The 18,362-nt window shown below is 37.1% G+C and overlaps 1 protein-coding gene across 3 annotated transcripts in view; it reads right to left on the bottom strand.

Annotated features, from left to right (window-relative positions):
- Positions 1–567: 567 nt before the first annotated feature.
- WDSUB1 (WD repeat, sterile alpha motif and U-box domain containing 1) overlaps positions 568–18,362 on the bottom strand; it is a 50,662-nt gene continuing 32,867 nt past the window's right edge. For all 3 annotated transcript variants that reach the window (XM_057505545.1, XM_036884043.2, XM_036884045.2), the window contains one exon: positions 568–753. In XM_057505545.1, the coding sequence (XP_057361528.1) occupies positions 596–753 (158 nt within the window). In that variant the 3' untranslated portion in view covers positions 568–595. The remainder of the gene's footprint in view (positions 754–18,362) is intronic.

The raw sequence follows: 18,362 nt of genomic DNA, 5'->3' as shown, positions 1-18,362 counted from the left end.
AATTCTGAATTCTAAAAGAAGAGTAGTTTGCCACCTTAGGAATTTCAGCGAAGTCTTCTTGATGTATTCGTGATAATTTATTCCACCTAACTTGTAACTACGTTTGGACGATGAGGAAAATAATCATTCCCACCTCGCAAATTTAGAATGCAACAAAATTGCTCATCAGTGTGATTTTCTCAATTTAGACATAAACATCTATTATTTTGCTACAAATCCTCTTTAGAAGAATTCCAAAGAGTTATCAAATGAATGGCTATTAACTAGGATCTAAGTATTTATTTCTAGAGTATTCTGTTCTTTAATTAATAGGATATCTAGTGAGAATAAATTAGAGCATTGCAATTTAAAGTTTTTTCCCACTAGTATAAAAGTCTTATTTTGTAGTAGAAACAGAAAAGAGGTTAGGTGTGTTATATACTCCGTATGTTTTAAAGAATGAAAATAGTAAATAGTTTTTATAAGGAACTGAATTTAAGAAGTTTACTTTTTTCCTTCTGTTTTGGTTTTGAATAATATCTGATTACTATTTACCTTTAGAGCATTTAAATGACATCATGAAAAATATAAATAATACAATATAATGTAAACAATTTTATTTTTGATGAGCCTCTAGCCACCGGTTGATGGCCATTTTCAGAGTCCTATTTGGTGTAAGTACCACTGAAGAAAGAACAAGATTTGTCATGGGACTTGTACGTTTCTTTTTGCTGATCCAATTTTCCATTGCTTCCTTTTCATATGAATAGCCATCTAAAAAAAAAAAAGCCATAGATACAAATTATTTGCAATGTAGGGAAGGGAAGTTAGGATTGCTAAAATGAGTTGGGTATAAAAACACCATTGCCAAGGCCTTTATTGTGATTTAAGATGCATTAAGATCACAGAAATCAGCCAGGTAGTGAAAATAAACTGCCTCATCAATGCAGTTAGCTATGTATGTAAATTAATGTGGCTAAATGTAAGAGGAAAGAGCCTTAGGAGTAACTCAGCAAAATTATGACACATTGAAGATTCAGGGAAACAGAAACCAAAGATGATACCACTCATACACTAAGGACTTGACAGTAAAGGGATTTCTGATGCAAAAAAAAAAAAAATCCACTGGCTAAGGTTTAATACCATGTTCTTGTAAAATTATTTGCCTATGCACATACAAGAATTGGAGTTTTTGCTTCACTACTTTATGCTTAGGAACTAAAAATCTTAGTTCCTAATTATATTTACACATGAACATATCTGTATTAATCTACAATGCATACAACTGTTTCAAACTAACAATGCCAATATATTACTAACAAGACAAAATTCAGATTTCTTTCTGGCTCTGTCATCAAGATGTGTTTGGAAATCACTTGAAATTCTTCTGTTTGTCACCAACTCTGACAGTTTGCTCCATTTGCTCCCCTTTTCATCTTCACAATTTTTAGAGATTGGCTAGCTTTTCATAATTTAACTCTTTTAGTACATTTAAAAGTAAAAACTTTCAAAAAAGTTTTTCAAAGTAAAAACTGTAAAACAAGGTACATTCAGAGGAGTCTATTTTAACTCTGCCCAGCCCGTGATCCCCTCTTTCCCATATAGGTAAGCATGAATATTATCCTTCTGTTTTTTTGAAAATATAAGCAAATAATAAGGTATACATACACAGTACATATACATTTTTAAATATTAGCATACTGATTCAGTGTAAAAAAAACTTTAAGCTAGCATGCTGTACACTGTTTTGTACCTGTTTTTTTGTTTTTTACTTAAGTATACTTTGCTTTTTTCCCTCCACTGTATAGATGGACATCTGGGTCTGTTAAAAATAGTGCTACAATGAACAGTCATCATTGTGGGAGAGATTCCAGAAGTGGGATTGCTACATCAAGGAGTAAATGTATATGATTTTGCTTGCTATTCCAATACTTCCATAGAAATTCTACCATTTTTTATTCCACTAGCAATGTTGATGAGAAAGCCTTCTTATCAGGTAGTTTTATTTTATTATGAGGGACATAGGACATTTTTTGTATGTTTAAGAGCCATTTGGTTTGTTTGTTTTTCTGAGAACTGACTCATATTTTTGGCCCATTTTTCTATTAGGATGCCCTTTTAATTTAGGAACATTTTTGTGAGTGTGACCTAATGGACATTGTATTAGTTTTAGGTTTACAATAAGAGTCAATACATGTGTAAATTGCAAAAATGATTACTATAGTTAGTCTAGTAAAAATCCATCACACATAGTTACCAGTTTTCCTTTTTTCTTGTGATTAGAAATTTTAAGACTTACTGTACTAGCCACTTTCTAATACATAATACAGTATTATTAACTGTAGTCACCATGCTGTATATTACATCCCCAGAACTTAACTAATTTTGTAAATGTAAGTCTGTACCTTTTGACCTCTTCCACCCATTTTGCCCATTCCCCCATTCCCCACCTCTGGCAACCCCCAATCTGTTCTCTGTATCTGAGTTCAGTGTTCTGATTTTGTTTTAGGTTCCGCATGTAAGTGAGATCATATGGTATTTGTCTCTTATTTTAGTACAGTGCCCTCAAGGTCCATCCATGATGTCACAGATGTCAAGATTTCCTTTTTATGGCTGAATTCTATTGTGAATATGTATGTTTTATCCATTCATCCACTGGTGGACACTTAGGTTGTTAACATGTTTTGGCTATTGTAAATAATGCTGCAGCAACCTACAGATAGCTTTCCAAGTTGGTGTTTCATTTTCTTCAGATAAATACCCGGAAGTGGAACTGCTGGATAATATAGTTCTATTGAAAATTTTTTGAGTAACCACCATACTGCTTTCTATAGTGGTTGCATCAATTAGTATACAAGGTCCGTTTTCTCCACATCCTCACCAACATTTGTGGGTTTTTTTTTTTTAAATAACCACTTCTAACAGATGTGAGGTGATACCTCACTGGTTTTGATTTGCGTTTCCCTGATGGTTATCTTGAGCACCCTTGCATGTGCCTGTTGGTGATGTCGTCTTTGGAAAAATGTCTATTCAGATCCTCTTCTCACTTTTCAATCAGACTTTTTTCTCAGATATTAACTCTTATTGGATACATGATTTGCAAATGTTTTCTCCCATTCAGTAGGCTGCCTTTTCATTTTGTTGATGGTGTCCTTTGCTATGCAGAATTAGTTTGATGTAGTCCCACTTGTTTATTTTTTGTTTCCTTTTCAGTTGGTGTCACATCCAAAAAAATAACTGCCAAGACTAATATCAAGGAGCTTAAGTGCCTGTGTGTTCTCCTAAGAGTTTTATGGTTTCATGTCTTACATTCAAGTTTTAACCCATTTTAAGTTGGTTTTGTGTATGGTATACAATAGTGGTCCAGTTTTATTCTTTTGCATATGGCTGTCCAGTTTTCCCAACACCATTTATTGATGAGACTGTCCTTTCCCCATTGTATATTCGTGGTTCCTTTGTTGTAAATTGACTGATCTGCATATGGGCTTATTTCTGGACTATTACATTCCATTGGTCTATGTATCTGTTTTTATGCCAATATGATAGTGTTTTGATTACTGGAGCTTTGTAAGATAGTTTGAAATCAGGAAGTGTGATGCCTCGAGCTTTGCTCTTCTTTCTCAAGATTGCTTTGGTTATTCAGGGTCTTCTGTGGTTCCACACATATTTCAGGATTGACTGTTCTATTTTTGTGAGAAATGTCTCTAAAATATTGAATACAGATTACACTGAATCTGTAGATTGCTTTGGGTAGACAGTTTAACAATAGTCTTCCAACCGATGTGGCAGGCAATGTCTTTCCATTTATTTTTGTCTTCAATTTCTTTCATCAATGTAAAGTTTTCAATGTACAGGTCTTTCACTTTCTTGGTTAAATTTATTCTTAGGTATTTTTGTTTTATGCAACTGTAAGTGGGATTTTCCCTTTCTGATAGTTTACTAGTATACAGAAATATAATTAGTTTTTGTATATTGATTTTGTATCCTGCAGTTTTACTATATTCATTGATTTGCTCTAGTTTTTTGGTGGTCTCTGGGTTTATATGTATAAAGTCATATCAGCTGCAAATTGAGACTTCTTCCTTTCCAGTTTAGATTTCTTGTATTTGTTTAACTGCTCTGGATAGGACTTCAAATACTATGTTGAATAAAACTGGCAGGTATGGGCATCATCATTCCTGAGTATGATAATTAGCTGTGGGTTTGTCATATATGACCTTTATTATGTATCAGTACATTCCTGCTATATTCACATTGTTTTTATCATAAATGAATGTTGAATTTTGTCAAATGCTTTTTCTGTATCTATGAAGATGTGACTTCTGTCCTTTGTTCTGTTAAGGTGGTGCATCATATTGACGATTTGATCACGGTGAGCCATCCTTGCATCAAATCCCACTACATGGTATAAGAGCCTTCTAATGAATTGGGTTTGCTAATATTTTGAGGATTTTTGCATCTGTGTTCATTAGGGATATTGGCCTGTAATTTTCTTGTAGTATCCTTGCGTGGTTTTTGTTATCAGGGTAATGGGGGCCTCTTAAAGTGAGTATGGAAGTGTTCTCTCCTCTTCTATTATTCAGAAGTGTTTAGAATTACTATCAATCCTTCTCATCTATGGAATATTAGTACCTCATCAATTGTTTTCTTTTGGATTTTGAATTCAGATTAGGAAGAATACAACTGTTTATCAAGGAATTTACCTACATTTTCTTGTATCTGATCCATTTGGAATTTAGATGTATAATATGAGATGAAACCTACATTTTCTTGTATCTGATCCATTTGGAATTTAGATGTATAATATGAGATGAAACCAGTTTTATCCTTTCCCATATTTAGTTAGTTGTCAGACTACCACTTTTTTTATCAGACTACCACTTCTTTACTTATTTTTCCCACATTCACTAAATTTCCAAATGCACATGGCTCAACTTTTGGATTTTTAAAAATTTTCCAGTGGTCTGTCTGTGCTGATCTCACTATCTGGTGGGGCTAGCAACATTCCTTTTTCTTATGTTCTAGGTTACTTGCTGTTGTTCTTTCCAATGGAACCTAAATATACCTTAGGTTTCTTTCCTAGAGATACAGAACAGTGACATCTTGCTGATGAGTCTGTCTGCATATGCTTCTATAGTTTACCAAACTGACATTATGTCTAGGGCTGTTTTTATAAATTGTCTTCTTTTTTGCCTTCAACTTTTTCTTTACACACACAGCAGAAGGCTGTTGACTTCACCTGGAACTTGCTAAATGCTGATCAGTCCTATTCAATTACTGTCTCTCAGGATACTGCAAACCCTTGTCAGCTCCTGCAATGCGCTTCCTCTAGAGAGAGAGAGAGAGAAAGAGAGTGAAGGCGCCTATCAGTATTGTGCCTGTCCATAGTCCTTCCTTTGGCAAGGGTAGTGGGTTACCCTCCCCAGGTTTGTTGTTTGCTTCATTGGAGGTACTGCCCGAATCTGTCTTTGCTCCAGCAGGGGAGCTCCTCAGCTTCTTCCTTTTGTTTCCTGGGGCCTAGAGATGGTAGCTTCTGTCTGCAGATATGTACTGCCTTTTGCTTGAGAACTTTTGCATTAGTAACTATTTCCTGGACACATCTCCCTGGGCAAGAGAAACCATCAACAAAACAAAAAGCCAACCTATATGGGAGAATATATTTGCAAATTATGCATTTTGGATATTTTAGCCCATTACCCAGATATATCAAGAAGCCATACAGCAGCTCAACACACACATACAATCTGACTTAAAAAATGGGTACAGGATCTGAACATTTTTCCAAGGCACATGAAAAGATGCCCACATCACTAATTATTAGGGAAATGCAAATCACAATGAGATAGTGTCTGTGGGTTCCCTTGTCTTATTCTATGGAAAGAAAGCAGTATGGAGGGTTCTCAAAAAACTAAGAAATACCATATGACCAACCAATTTCACCTGGGAAATTACCTGAAGAAAGCAACATCACTGATGTGAAAAGATAAATGCATTCCTGTAATGTCAGTATTATGTACAATAGCTGAAACATGGAAACAGCCTAAATGTCCATTGATTAATGGATAAAAACACAATAGAATATTAATCAGCAATAAAAAGTGAGGAAATCTTGCCATTTGTGACATGGACAGACAGACCGAAGGGTGCTATGCTAAGTGAAGTAAGTCAGGCAAAGACAAGTACCATGATTTCATTTACATGTGCAAACTAAAAAATAAATGAACAGAACTCAAATAGTTCAAATAGAGAACAGACAGATGAACGGGAAAAAAGAATGTTTGAAATGATGATCTGGGCAATGGTTATGTGAGTGTATGCACACATCTAAATTCAATAATGAGATTTGTACCTTTTATTGTACATACTTCAATATAAAATTTAAAAATAATTTTTAAAAACTCTATAAATGAATTAACATTTAAATGTTCAGAACAGACCTGAAAGGAATAAAAGTCAAGAATATATGGAACTCCAACTAGTGCAAAGTTGTTTCTTTTCCTCATCCCACCCCCAAATTAACTTCTGGAGCTTGGTTTCTGTAATTCTAATCAAACTGTAAGATTTTCTTTTGTAGGACTACAAAAGGATTCTAAAATTTTAAAGACAGCAACGCCTATCACTATTAAGAATTTATCCAACAGGAATATTTAAACAAGAGCACCTGTATATAATAAGAGTAAGAGTTAATTGATGACACATTCACACCATAAAATACTGTCCTATAGTTGAGAATGAAGTAGTTCTGAACATAATGACAAGGAATAGTATTGCTATATCAAGTAAATAAAAGCATAATTTTTACAGTATGTACCATAATTCTGGGAAAAAGATGGCAGTGTAGGAAGGCAAGGCAGAAACCTCCTCTCAAAATCACATGTAACACAAAAATACAGCAAATATAACTAGGCCTGAAAGGGACCTGAAGACTGGAGAACTGACTACCTACATCTGGGGAAGAAGAGAAGACCCTACAGAAAAGGGTGAAGTGGCAAAGCCGCCATCTGGTGGTACCCAAGCCCTCCCCCAACCCTGGCCCACAGGCCAGAGGAAGAGGAACAGAGCAGGGAGGGAGGAGAAGCCCAGGACTGCTAAACACCTGGCCCTGGAGATCTGCCCCCAGGAACACAGTCCACATTGCATGGTGCCCTGGTGACTGGTGGGGCTGGACAACAGAGAGAACACTGGGAGGCTGAGATCCCAGCCACCTGTGGAGAACAGGTACATTCTACTGGTCCCCAAGAAAGCAAGCAGAGCAAGCAGTCCGAAAGTCTCACCAGCAGTGAGAGGGGCACTAGAGGGGCAAGGACTGCACAGTGCTCTTTGTTTAGGAGAAAGGTCAGGCAGACAATACCTCCCCAACCTGCCCTCAGCCCAGCAGGTTGGGAGCCCTCAGGAGCTTCATATACTCCATCCCTCTTGGTGGCACCATAGCCTGGAGGTTCCTTGTGGTGGAGCACAGCCTGCTGGCAAGCCATGAAATACCACTTGGCTTCTGGGTAGGCAGGGGGAGACCCTGAGCCTGCTCAATCATATTTTGGGCCAGCCAGGGACCTCTATCCCAGCAGTTGCCAGTCCTGCTCACCAGAGGCCCCCACCATCACAGCAGGCAGATGGAGGGCAAGTTTGCCGACAGCCTCAGCCCCCCAGCACCAACGCTGTTCCTGCATGTGCGCGGCCCAGCCCCAGGAGCTCTTTCCACTCAGCAGGCACCAGTCCCACTCACCTGAAGCCTCCCCTCACCACTGCGGCAGGGACGGAGGGTGGCCCCGCCCACAGCAACTCCAGAGAGTAGTCCCACTCCTGCAATCAGCTGACAGCCCACACATCCCACCTGAAATCAGATTACTACGAGTGAGACAGAAAGGTGCCATACCCACTGCATGCCAACAGCTGGGGCTCCTGCACAGGAAATTTGAGTTTCTGGGCATAAGAGATCACCTCCTGCACAAATCCATTATCCCATAAAAAACACTAAAAAAAATGAAGAGGCACTGGAATTTGGTCCAAAGAAAAATACAAGGAAAAAACCACCAAAAAGAGGGCTTAGTGAAACTGAAATCAATCTTCTTGATCAAGAAACCAAAATAAAAGTCATAAGCATGCTCACAGATTTACAGAAAAGAATTACAGATCTCAGGGAGGACTTCAACAAAGAGATTCCTCCTCAAAAAAAGCCACTGTAATTGAATGCAGAATCTGAAGTGAAACATACAATGAAGAGATTTAAAAATAGATGATGTAGAGGAGACAGTAAATTAGAAATTGAAGAACAGGAAAACAAAGGAGCTGAAGAAGAGAGAAAAAAATGGATCTCTAGGAATGAAAGAATAGTAAGATGTGATCAATCCAAACAAATAATATTTGCATTATAGGGATATCAGGAGAAGAGACAAAGGGATAGAAAGTCTCTAAGGAAATAATTGTTGAAAACTTCCCCAATCTGGGCAATGTAACAGACATTAGGTCATGAAAGCACAAAGATCACCCAACAGAACCCTAGGGAGACAACACCAAGACATAAAATAATTAAAATGGCAAAGATCCAGGACAAGGAGAGAGTACCAAAAGCAGCCAGAGAGAGAAAAAAGCCAACTTATAAAGGAAACCTATCAGGCTATCAGCAGACTTGTCAGCAGAAACTTTACAGGTCAGAAGGGAGTGGCATGATGTATTTAATGTAATGAAACAGAAGGGCCTTGAACCAAGAATACTCTACCGAGCAAGATTATCATTTAAATTTAAAGCAGGGATTAAACGATTAGTAGATAAGCAAAAGTTGAGGGAATTTACCACTAGTAAACCATTCCTACAGGATCTCTTCAAGAAACTGCTCTAGATGGAAGTGCTCCTAAGGCTAAAGAGCTGTCACCAGAGAAAATAAACCCACAGTAAAGGTAGCAGACCAATCAATAAGAAAATATGAAATTAAAGCAACTACTCAAAGTTAGTCAAGGGACACACAAAAGTGTAGAATATGACACCTAATATATAAAGAGTGGGGGAGGAGGAAGAAGGGGAGGAAAAAGAAAAAGAACCTTTAGATTGTGTTTGGAATAGAGTAATACGCGATTTAAGAGACTGTTAGTAAGGCATCTATCCTTGAACCTTTGGTAACCACAAATCTAAAGCTTACAGTGGCAATAAGTACATATCTAACAATAATCAGCCTAAATGTAAATGGACTGAATGCACCAATCAAAAGACAGAGTTGCAGAATGGATAAAAAAACAAGACCCATCTATATTGCTACCCACAAGAGACTCATTTCAAACCCAAAGACATACACAGACAAAAAGTGAAGTGATGGGAAAAGATAATCCATGCAAGTAATAGGGAGAAAAAGCACGAGTAGCAGTACTTTTATCAGACAAAATAGATTTCAAAACAAAGTAACAAGAGACAAAGAAAAACATTACGTAATGATAAAGGGGTCAGTCCAACAAGAGGATATAACCATTATAAATATCTATGCACCCATCTTACTACATACACTGAGTGACAGTGACTGCAATGGGGTATGGGAGGGACTCAATAATAAGGGTGAATGTAATAACCACATTGTTTTTCTTGTGAAGCCTTCATAAGAGTGTATATCAATGATACCTTAATAAAAAAAAATCTATGCACCCAACATAGGAACACCTAAATATGTGAAACAAATACTAACATAATTGTAGGGGGAAATAGTTTTCAATACATTCATTTTAGGAGACTTCAACACACCACTCTTACCAAAAGACAGATCAACCAGACAGAAAATAAGTAAGGAGACAGAGGCACTAAACAACACATTAGAAGAGATGGACCCAACAGACATCTATAGAACATGCCACTCAAAAGCAGCAGGATACCATTCTTCTCAAGTGTACATGGAACGTTTTCCAGAATAGATCACATACTAGGCCATAAAAAGAGCCTCAGTAAATTTAAAAAGATAGAAATTGTACCAACCAGCTTCTCAGACCACAAACTAGAAATTACACAAAGAAAACAAAAAAGCCTACAATCACATGGAGGCTTAACAACATGTTCCTAAATAATCAATACATCAATGACCAAATAAAAATAGAGATCAAGGAATATATGGAGACAAATGAAAACAACTCAACAGCCCAAAGCCTGTGGGATGCAGCAAAAGCAGTTCTAAGAGGAAAGTATAGAGCAATACAGGAAGCAATACAGGCTTACCTCAAGAAACAAGAACAATCCCAAATGAACAGTCTAAATTCACAATTAATGAAACTAGAAAAAGAACAAAGGAGGCCCAAAGTCAGGAGAAGGTAGGACATAATAAAGATCAGAGCAGAAATAAATAAAATTGATGAGAATAAAACAACAGAAAGAATCAATGAAACCAAGAACTGGTTCTTGAGAAAATAAACAAAACAGATAAACCCCAAGGCCAGACTTATCAAGAAAAGAAGAGAGCGTACACACACATAAACAGAATCAGAATGAGGAAGGAAAAATCACTATGGGCACCACATAAATACAAAGAATTATTAGAGAATACTATGAAAAATTATATGCCAACAAATTGGACAACCTAGAAGAAATGGACAACTTTCTAGAAAAATACAACCTCCCAAGACTGACCCAGGAAGAAACAGAAAATCTTAACAGACCAATTACCAGCAATGAAATTGAATTGATAATCAAAAAACTACCTAAGAACAAAACACCTGGCCCAGATGGCAACACAGCTGAATTTTATCAAACATTTAGTGAAGACCTAATACCCATTCTCCCCTTTTCCAAAAAGTAGAAGAGGGAATACTTCCAAACTCATAAATGAGGCCAGCATCAATCTACTACCAAAACAAAACAAAGACACCACACAAAAAAGAAAATTACAGACCAATATCTCTGATGAACATAGACGCAAAAATTCTCAACAAAATATTAGCAAACCAAATTTAAAAATACATCAGAAAGATCATCATCATGACCAAGTGGGATTTATTCCAGGGATGCAAGGATGGCACAATATTCAAAAAATCAATCAACATCATAAACATCAATAAAAGACAAAAATCTCACGATCATCTCTAGATGCTGAAAAAGAATTCGACAAAATTCAACATCCATTCATGATAAAAGCTCTCAACAAAATGGGTATACAGGTTATATACCTCAACATAATAAAGACCATATACAACAAACCCACAGCCAACATCATACTTATGGCTAGAACTTAAAGCTTTTCCTCTAAGATCAGGAACAAGACAAGGATGCTCACTTACCCCAGTTTTATTCGACATAGTACAGGAGGTCCTAGCTATGGCAATCAGACAACACAAAGAAATAAAAGGCATCCAAGTTGGTAAAGAAGAAGTTAAGCTGTCACTGTTTACAGAGGACATGATATACATAGAAGACCCTAAAGACTCCCCCAAAAAACTATTAGAATAATAACTGAATTTGGCAAAATTGCAGGATACAAAATTAATATACAGCAATCTGTTGCATTCCTATATATACTAAACAACAAATGAGGAGTAAGAGAAATCAGGAAAACAACTCCATTTACAATTGCATCAAAAAGAATAAAATACCTAGGAATAAACCTAATGAAGGAGATGAAAGACCTATACTCTGAAAACAAGACACTCATGAGAGAAATTAAAGACGACAGTAATAAATGGAAATCTACCCTGTTCTCATGAATAGGAAGAATTAATATTGTCAAACTGCCATCCTGCCTGAAGCAATCTACAGATTCAATGCAATCCCTATCAATATACCAACAACATTCTTCAACAAACTAGAACAAATAGTTCTAAAATTCATATGGAACCACAAAAGACCCCAAATAGCCAAAGTAATCCTGAGAAATAAGGACAAATCTCCCTAACTTCAGCTCTACTAGAAAGACACGGTAATCAAAACAATTTAGTACTGGCACAGAACAGACCCATAGATCAATGGAACAGAATTGAGAGCCCAGGTATAAACCCACACATATATGGTCAATTAATATACGATAAAGGAGCCATGGATATACAATGGAGAAAAGACAGCCTCTTCAACAACTGGTGCTGGAAAAACTGGACAGTTATATGTAAGAGAAAGAAACTGGATTATTGTCAAACTCCATACACAAAAGTAAACTCGAAATGGATCAAAGACCTGAATGTAAGTCATGAAACCATAAAACTATTAAAAGAAAACACAGGCAAAAATCTTTTGAATATAAACATGAGCAACTTTTTCCTGAACACATCTCCTCGGGCAAGGGAAACAAAATAAAAAATGAACAAGGGGGAATACATCAAACTCAAAAGCTTCTGTACAGCAAAGGACACTATCAGCAGAACAAAAAGCATCCTACAGTACTGGAGAATACATTTGTAAATGATTTATCTGATAAGGGATTAACATCCAAAATATATAAAGAACTCACACACCTCAACAGCCACAAAACAAATAGCCTGATAAAAATGGCTGGAGGATCTAAACAGACACTTCTCCAAAGGAGAAATTCAGATGGCCAACAAGCACATGAAAAGATGCTCCCACATTGTTAATCATTCGGGAAATACAAATTAAAACCACAATGAGATATCATCCCACACCAATTAGGACGGCAAACATTCAAAAGACAAGAAACAATAAATGCTGGTGAGTATGTGGAGAAAGGGGAATTCTCCTACACTGCTGTGGGAATGTAAATTGGTTCAAACATGGTGAAAGCAATATTCAGGCTCCTCAAAAAACTAATAGAAATACCCTTTGACCCAGTAATTCCACTCCTAGGAATTTACCCAAAGAAAACAAGATCCCCGATTCAAAAAGACATATGCATCCCTGTTTATCCCTGCACTATTTACAATAGTCAAGATATGGAAGCAACCTAAGTGTCCATCAACAGATGAATAGATAAAGAAGATGTGGTACATACACACAATGGAATATTATTCAGCCATAAAAAAGAAGTCCTACCATTTGCACCAACATGGATGGAGCTGGAGGGTATTATGCTCAGTGAAATAAGCCACGCAGGGAAAGACAAGTACCAAATGACTTCACTTATTTATGGAGTATAAAAAGCAAGCAAAACTGAAGGAACAAAATAGCAGCACACTCACAGAATCTGAGGAGGGACTAGTAGTTACCCAAGGGGAGGAGTTGGGGAGGAGGGTTGGAGAGAGAGAAGGGGATTATGGGGCACTCTAATTTGCAATCAAAATAAAGGTAGGTCACGGGGAAGGCAGTATATCACAGAGATGACAAATAGTGACTCTACAGCATCTTACTATGCTTATGGACAGTGACTGCATAAGAGGGGGTGAGGACTTGATAACATGGGCAGAAGTTGAAACCACTGTGTTGTTTATGTGAAACCATCCTAAGATTGTGTATCAATGATACTTCAATAATGAAAAAAACAACAAAAAACAAGCATCTTTGGAGGTGGGACCCAATCATCAGTAGTTAGCAAAGCTCCCCAGGTGATTCCAGCATGCAGCAAGGTTGAGGACCGCAAGATCAGGATCATCTGGAGAACCTGCTAAACACAAAGCCCTGGGCCCCACCCCAAGAGTTTCTGATTCAGCAGAGAGTGGACAGCACCTGAGAATTTGCATTTCTAACAAAATTCCCTGGTGTTGCTAATGCTGCTGGTCCAGGAAATATGCTGAGAACCACTGCTCTAGACCATCAGAAATCCCCTCTGCATCCATATGCCTGGATGAGTCTGAGGAGCCAAAATGTAATAGGAGGGTGAATGTATAGAGAGCTAAAAAGGAGGTTAAGTGTCCAAGAATAGAGTCTAGGGACAAAACAAACAGTATGGAAAAAACACACGCCTGTCCGCCTCACAGTTTCTTTCCTAAGGTTAACTCAAATGATGGACAGGGGTATGCATTTTTATGCTAATCTTCAATCAAATTTTTAAATTAAATGAGTGTCTCCAATTAAAAAAAAATAAATAGAAAAATATCTGAAGGATACACCAGATTACAGAAGAGTCTACATCTTCAAAATGTATCTCCGTATTGCTTATTTTCACCAAGCACCTGTTGCTTTTATAATTTCAAAGGATTGATGAATGTGTAAAGGTGCTGAAATAGAGGCAGACACAGATCTTGGAAACTTTTCTGAGGGAGTTGATTCAATAGTTACAAGGTATAGCCCTTTCAAAACACCACAAGAAATAAGCCAAAACAGACATGTGATCAATTCAGAAAAATTCAAGAAAGAATGGGGAAAAGGAAACTAGAAGAAAGCAGAATTGGAAACATGCTGGCACAAATTAGCCAAATGTGTCAATCACAATGTGAAGAAATTTTATCAAAGATGACTAATTTAATTAAAAAATAATGATAAGTGGTCATTTTCTATAGAGAACACCTCTAACAGAAAGTTAACACAGCAAGGCTAAAAGTTATGTGGTGACTCTCCCAGGATTATACTAAGTGATAAAAGCTAAGCCCAAAGGCTTATTTACTGTATGATTCCATTCATATAACTCTTTTGAAATGACAAACTGTTACAAATAGAGACAGATTAAGGGTGGAGGTGGGAAGAAAGCAGGCAGGTGATAGATGTAGATATAAAAAGGGAATAGAAAGAGTCCTTGTGGGTTTGGAATTGTGTCTTGACTGACTGAATAAATAAACACTCAAGTCTCCAGTACCAGTTTCTCCTGAGACTTACTTACAATAACTTTTAATAACTTAATTGTCATTTCTGCTGAACCTAATTCAAGTTGAGTTTCTTTCAGATGCAAAAAAGGGTCCTGAGATAATATACCAAAGCCAAAAATATGCTCATGGCTATAAAAAATTTCAAGGCCTGAAATAAAAAGAGCTGACATTACTGAATATTCGTTCATTATGTACACGAGCTCTTTTAAGTGCCTAGTATGATCAACTCATTTAATCCTTGTAAGAATCCCATGAATCAAGTACTAGTATTCCATTTTGAACATGAAGAAAATGAGACACAGAGAGGTTATATAGCTTCCCACAAGGTAACTCAGCTAATTAGTAACAAAACATATGCAGACCCAGGCAGTCTGGTTCTTCAGTGCATGTGCTCACCAACTAGGCCATACTATCCCTCGTAAGTATATTTCTTTTTAAATATAAAAAACTAAAAATAAAGGAACTAAACTTGAATTAAGTGCTTATGAATAAAAAGTCAAAGAAAATTATAAAAAACAAGTGCTCAAACCCAGTATTATATAAAGAAATGCAAAGTGAGATTACTTTCCACATATTAGACTGAGAAAGAATAAAAGATTGCCAATACCTAGTACAGGCAAGGATGTGGGAAATAGGGCTCTCATATATTGTTGAGAGGATAATTTGTCATTATCCTTAGGTAATTTCACCTTTAGGTAATTTATCCTACAGAAATATTCACATTAAGACTGCAAGGATCAATTTATGAAATGTTTACTGATGCAGTTTCTAATAAAAAAAATCAACAGGGAATGAAATAAAAAAAAAAGAATAAAGTAGATAATATGATGCCTTCTTTTCCAGGGAACTAACTCATGAAAAAGTAAAGCAGCATTTAGGTATGATTACATACTTACAAACAACAAACATCCATGGACATGTCATTTAATATATATATATACACACACACAAAACATATATATATATATATATATATACACACACACAAAACATATATATATATATATATACACACACACATACAAAACAGGAGTATAAAAGCCCAGTTTCATAAAAATACCTTGATTCTATTGGTATTAAACATGTGACATTTAAGAATACACACAAAAAAGTATCTAGAATTATATGCTGAACTGGTATTAGTTCTTACCCTTGGGACTTGGGACTTAGAACCAGGTAAATGAAATGACTCACTTTATATATCTTTGCACTGGTTGAAATATTTTACATAAGGAGGGTATATCATTTTACAATTAATATAGGATATTCGTAAGAAGTACACACACATGTTATTGGTTTAGTCATACCTCAGAGAAAATGTAAAGTTCCAAATGTAAGAGAGCTAAGGATTTTTTTTTAATTGGAAGGAAATGGTTATAGTTGTGTAAATGAAAAATGATTCTTCCTACAAAACTTCAGAGCAAACAATCAAATAAATAAAAATGATACTAACAAGGAGAGGTGGAGGAAGATGGCGGCGTAGGGAGTCACTGTGATAACTTCCTCCCATCTTTACCCTGAGGAAGTAACTACATCTATAACTAACTCTGAAAGTGACCTACAGACGTGCAGAACACTTTCTACACCTGGTGAAAAAGAGACCACACTGAGAAGGGTAAAGGGAATGAGCTGCGATACACCAGGATTCAAGCCCTTCCCCCATCCCAACTCACAAGCAAGAGAGGAGGAGGGAAGAGGGGGCTGGGAGGATATGAACATCTTGACACACAGGGCTCTACAAGGACAAGTCTCCATAGCACTGCGCTTTGAAAACCAATGGGGCTTCATGTCAGCGAGAGCTAGAGGGACTGTGGGGGCTGAGTCTCTGCTCACGAAGGACCAATGTCTCAGTCAACCATTTGGAGACCCAACACAGAAAGAGTAGTTTGAAGGATTTACTAACTTTGAGAAGTGTGCCAGATGGACAGGGGACTGAAGGAAGTCTCCCCAGAGAGAAAAGGGCTAGAAGAAACTACTTTTTCCATCCCTGCCTCAGCCCAGCTGGGCAGACACTTCCAGGAGCCAGTTATGATATTCTCCGTTCTACCCTCCTTACTCTGTCCCAGAACTCCCCTGCAGGCCTGCCCCACCCAACACACCCATACCCAGCAGTAGTCACACTAGCCACTGCTGGCAGCCAGGCTGAGTGCCCTGGACACAGCATGTTGCATTGAGCAGCACAGACATTAAATTGCCCCAATGTTGCACAATGAGGCACAGGAGGAGTAATTGGACATTTCTGGCAAGAAGGCGGAGTGCTGACCTAACCCACAGTCCACCAACAGCAGTCATGGCTCAGCAACAACAGTAGGGTGCACAGAGCCACAGAGGGAATACACACCTAGAGCACCAGAACAGGGGATTTTGCACTTCTGGACATCATAGGACACCTACTGCATAAAGCCACTACTTTCAAGACCAAGAAACATAGTCTATCTAATACAAAGGAAGATACACAGAGAACCTGACAAAATGAGGAGGCAGAGGAATATGTTCCCAACAAAAGAACAAGACAAAACACCAGAAAAAAGTGGTAAGTGAAATGGAGATAAGCAATCCTCTGGATAAATAATTCAAAGTAATGGTCATAAAGATGCTCACTGAACTGAGGAAAATAATTGACAATCTCAGGGGGCACTTCAACAAGGAGACTGAAAATAATAGTAAGTAATTCAAAGTAATGGTCTTAAAGAAGCTCAATGAACTGGGGAAAATAATTGACAATCTCAGGGAGCACTTCAACAAAGAGATAGAAAATATAAAAAAGAACCAGTCAGAGCTGAAGATTTTGGTAAACAACCAAAATGAAAAATACAATAGAGGGAATGAATAGCAGGCTAGAGGAGGCATAGGAATGGATCAACAAGCTGGAAGACAGGGAAATGGAAAGTAATCAATCCAAGGAACAGAGAGAAAAAAGAATTTCTAAAAATGAGAAGATACTAGAGCTGTGTGACAACTCCAAATGAAACAAAATGCACCTTATAAGGGCTCCCAGAGGAGAAGAGAGGGAGAGGGTAGAAAGTCTATTTGAAGAAATGATAGCTGAAAACTTTCCCAACTTGAGAAAGGGCACAGACATCCAGGTCCTAGAAGCATAGAGAGCCTCTAGCAAGATGAACCCTAGAAGGTCCACACCAAGACACATAGTAATTAAAATGGCAAAGATTAAAGATAAAGAGAGAAAAAAGGACATGAAAGACCTGTACTCTGAAGACTATAAGAAATTAAAGACAACAAAAATTAATGGAAAAATATTCCATGCTCAGATTGTTAGAAATAATATCTTCAAGATGTCCATAATGCCCAAAGCAACATATTCACTGCAATCCCTAAACAATACCAATGCATTTTTCACTGAACTAGAGCAATAATCCTAAAATTTATACAGAATAACAAAAGACCCATAGTAGCTGAAGTAATCCTGAGAAAGAAGAACAAAGCTGGGGGGTATCACTGATTTCAAGCTATCCTATAAAGCAACAGTGATTAAAACAGTATGGTACTGGCACAGAACAGACATATGAATCAACAGAACAGAACAGAGAGCCCAGAAATAAACCCACATGCATATGGTCAAGTAATAAATGACAAAGGAGGCAAAATATATAATAGGGGAAGGGCAGTCTGTTAAATAATTGGTATTGGGAAATCTGGACAGCCACATGCAAGAGAATGATCACTGTCTGAGACCATACATAAAAGTAAACTCAAAATGGATTAAAGACCTAAATG

Source organism: Manis pentadactyla, chromosome 8, assembly GCF_030020395.1.
Source record: "Manis pentadactyla isolate mManPen7 chromosome 8, mManPen7.hap1, whole genome shotgun sequence".
In the NCBI taxonomy this organism is placed as follows: Eukaryota; Metazoa; Chordata; class Mammalia; order Pholidota; family Manidae; genus Manis; species Manis pentadactyla.
This window is presented reverse-complemented; position numbering and strand designations above follow the sequence as displayed.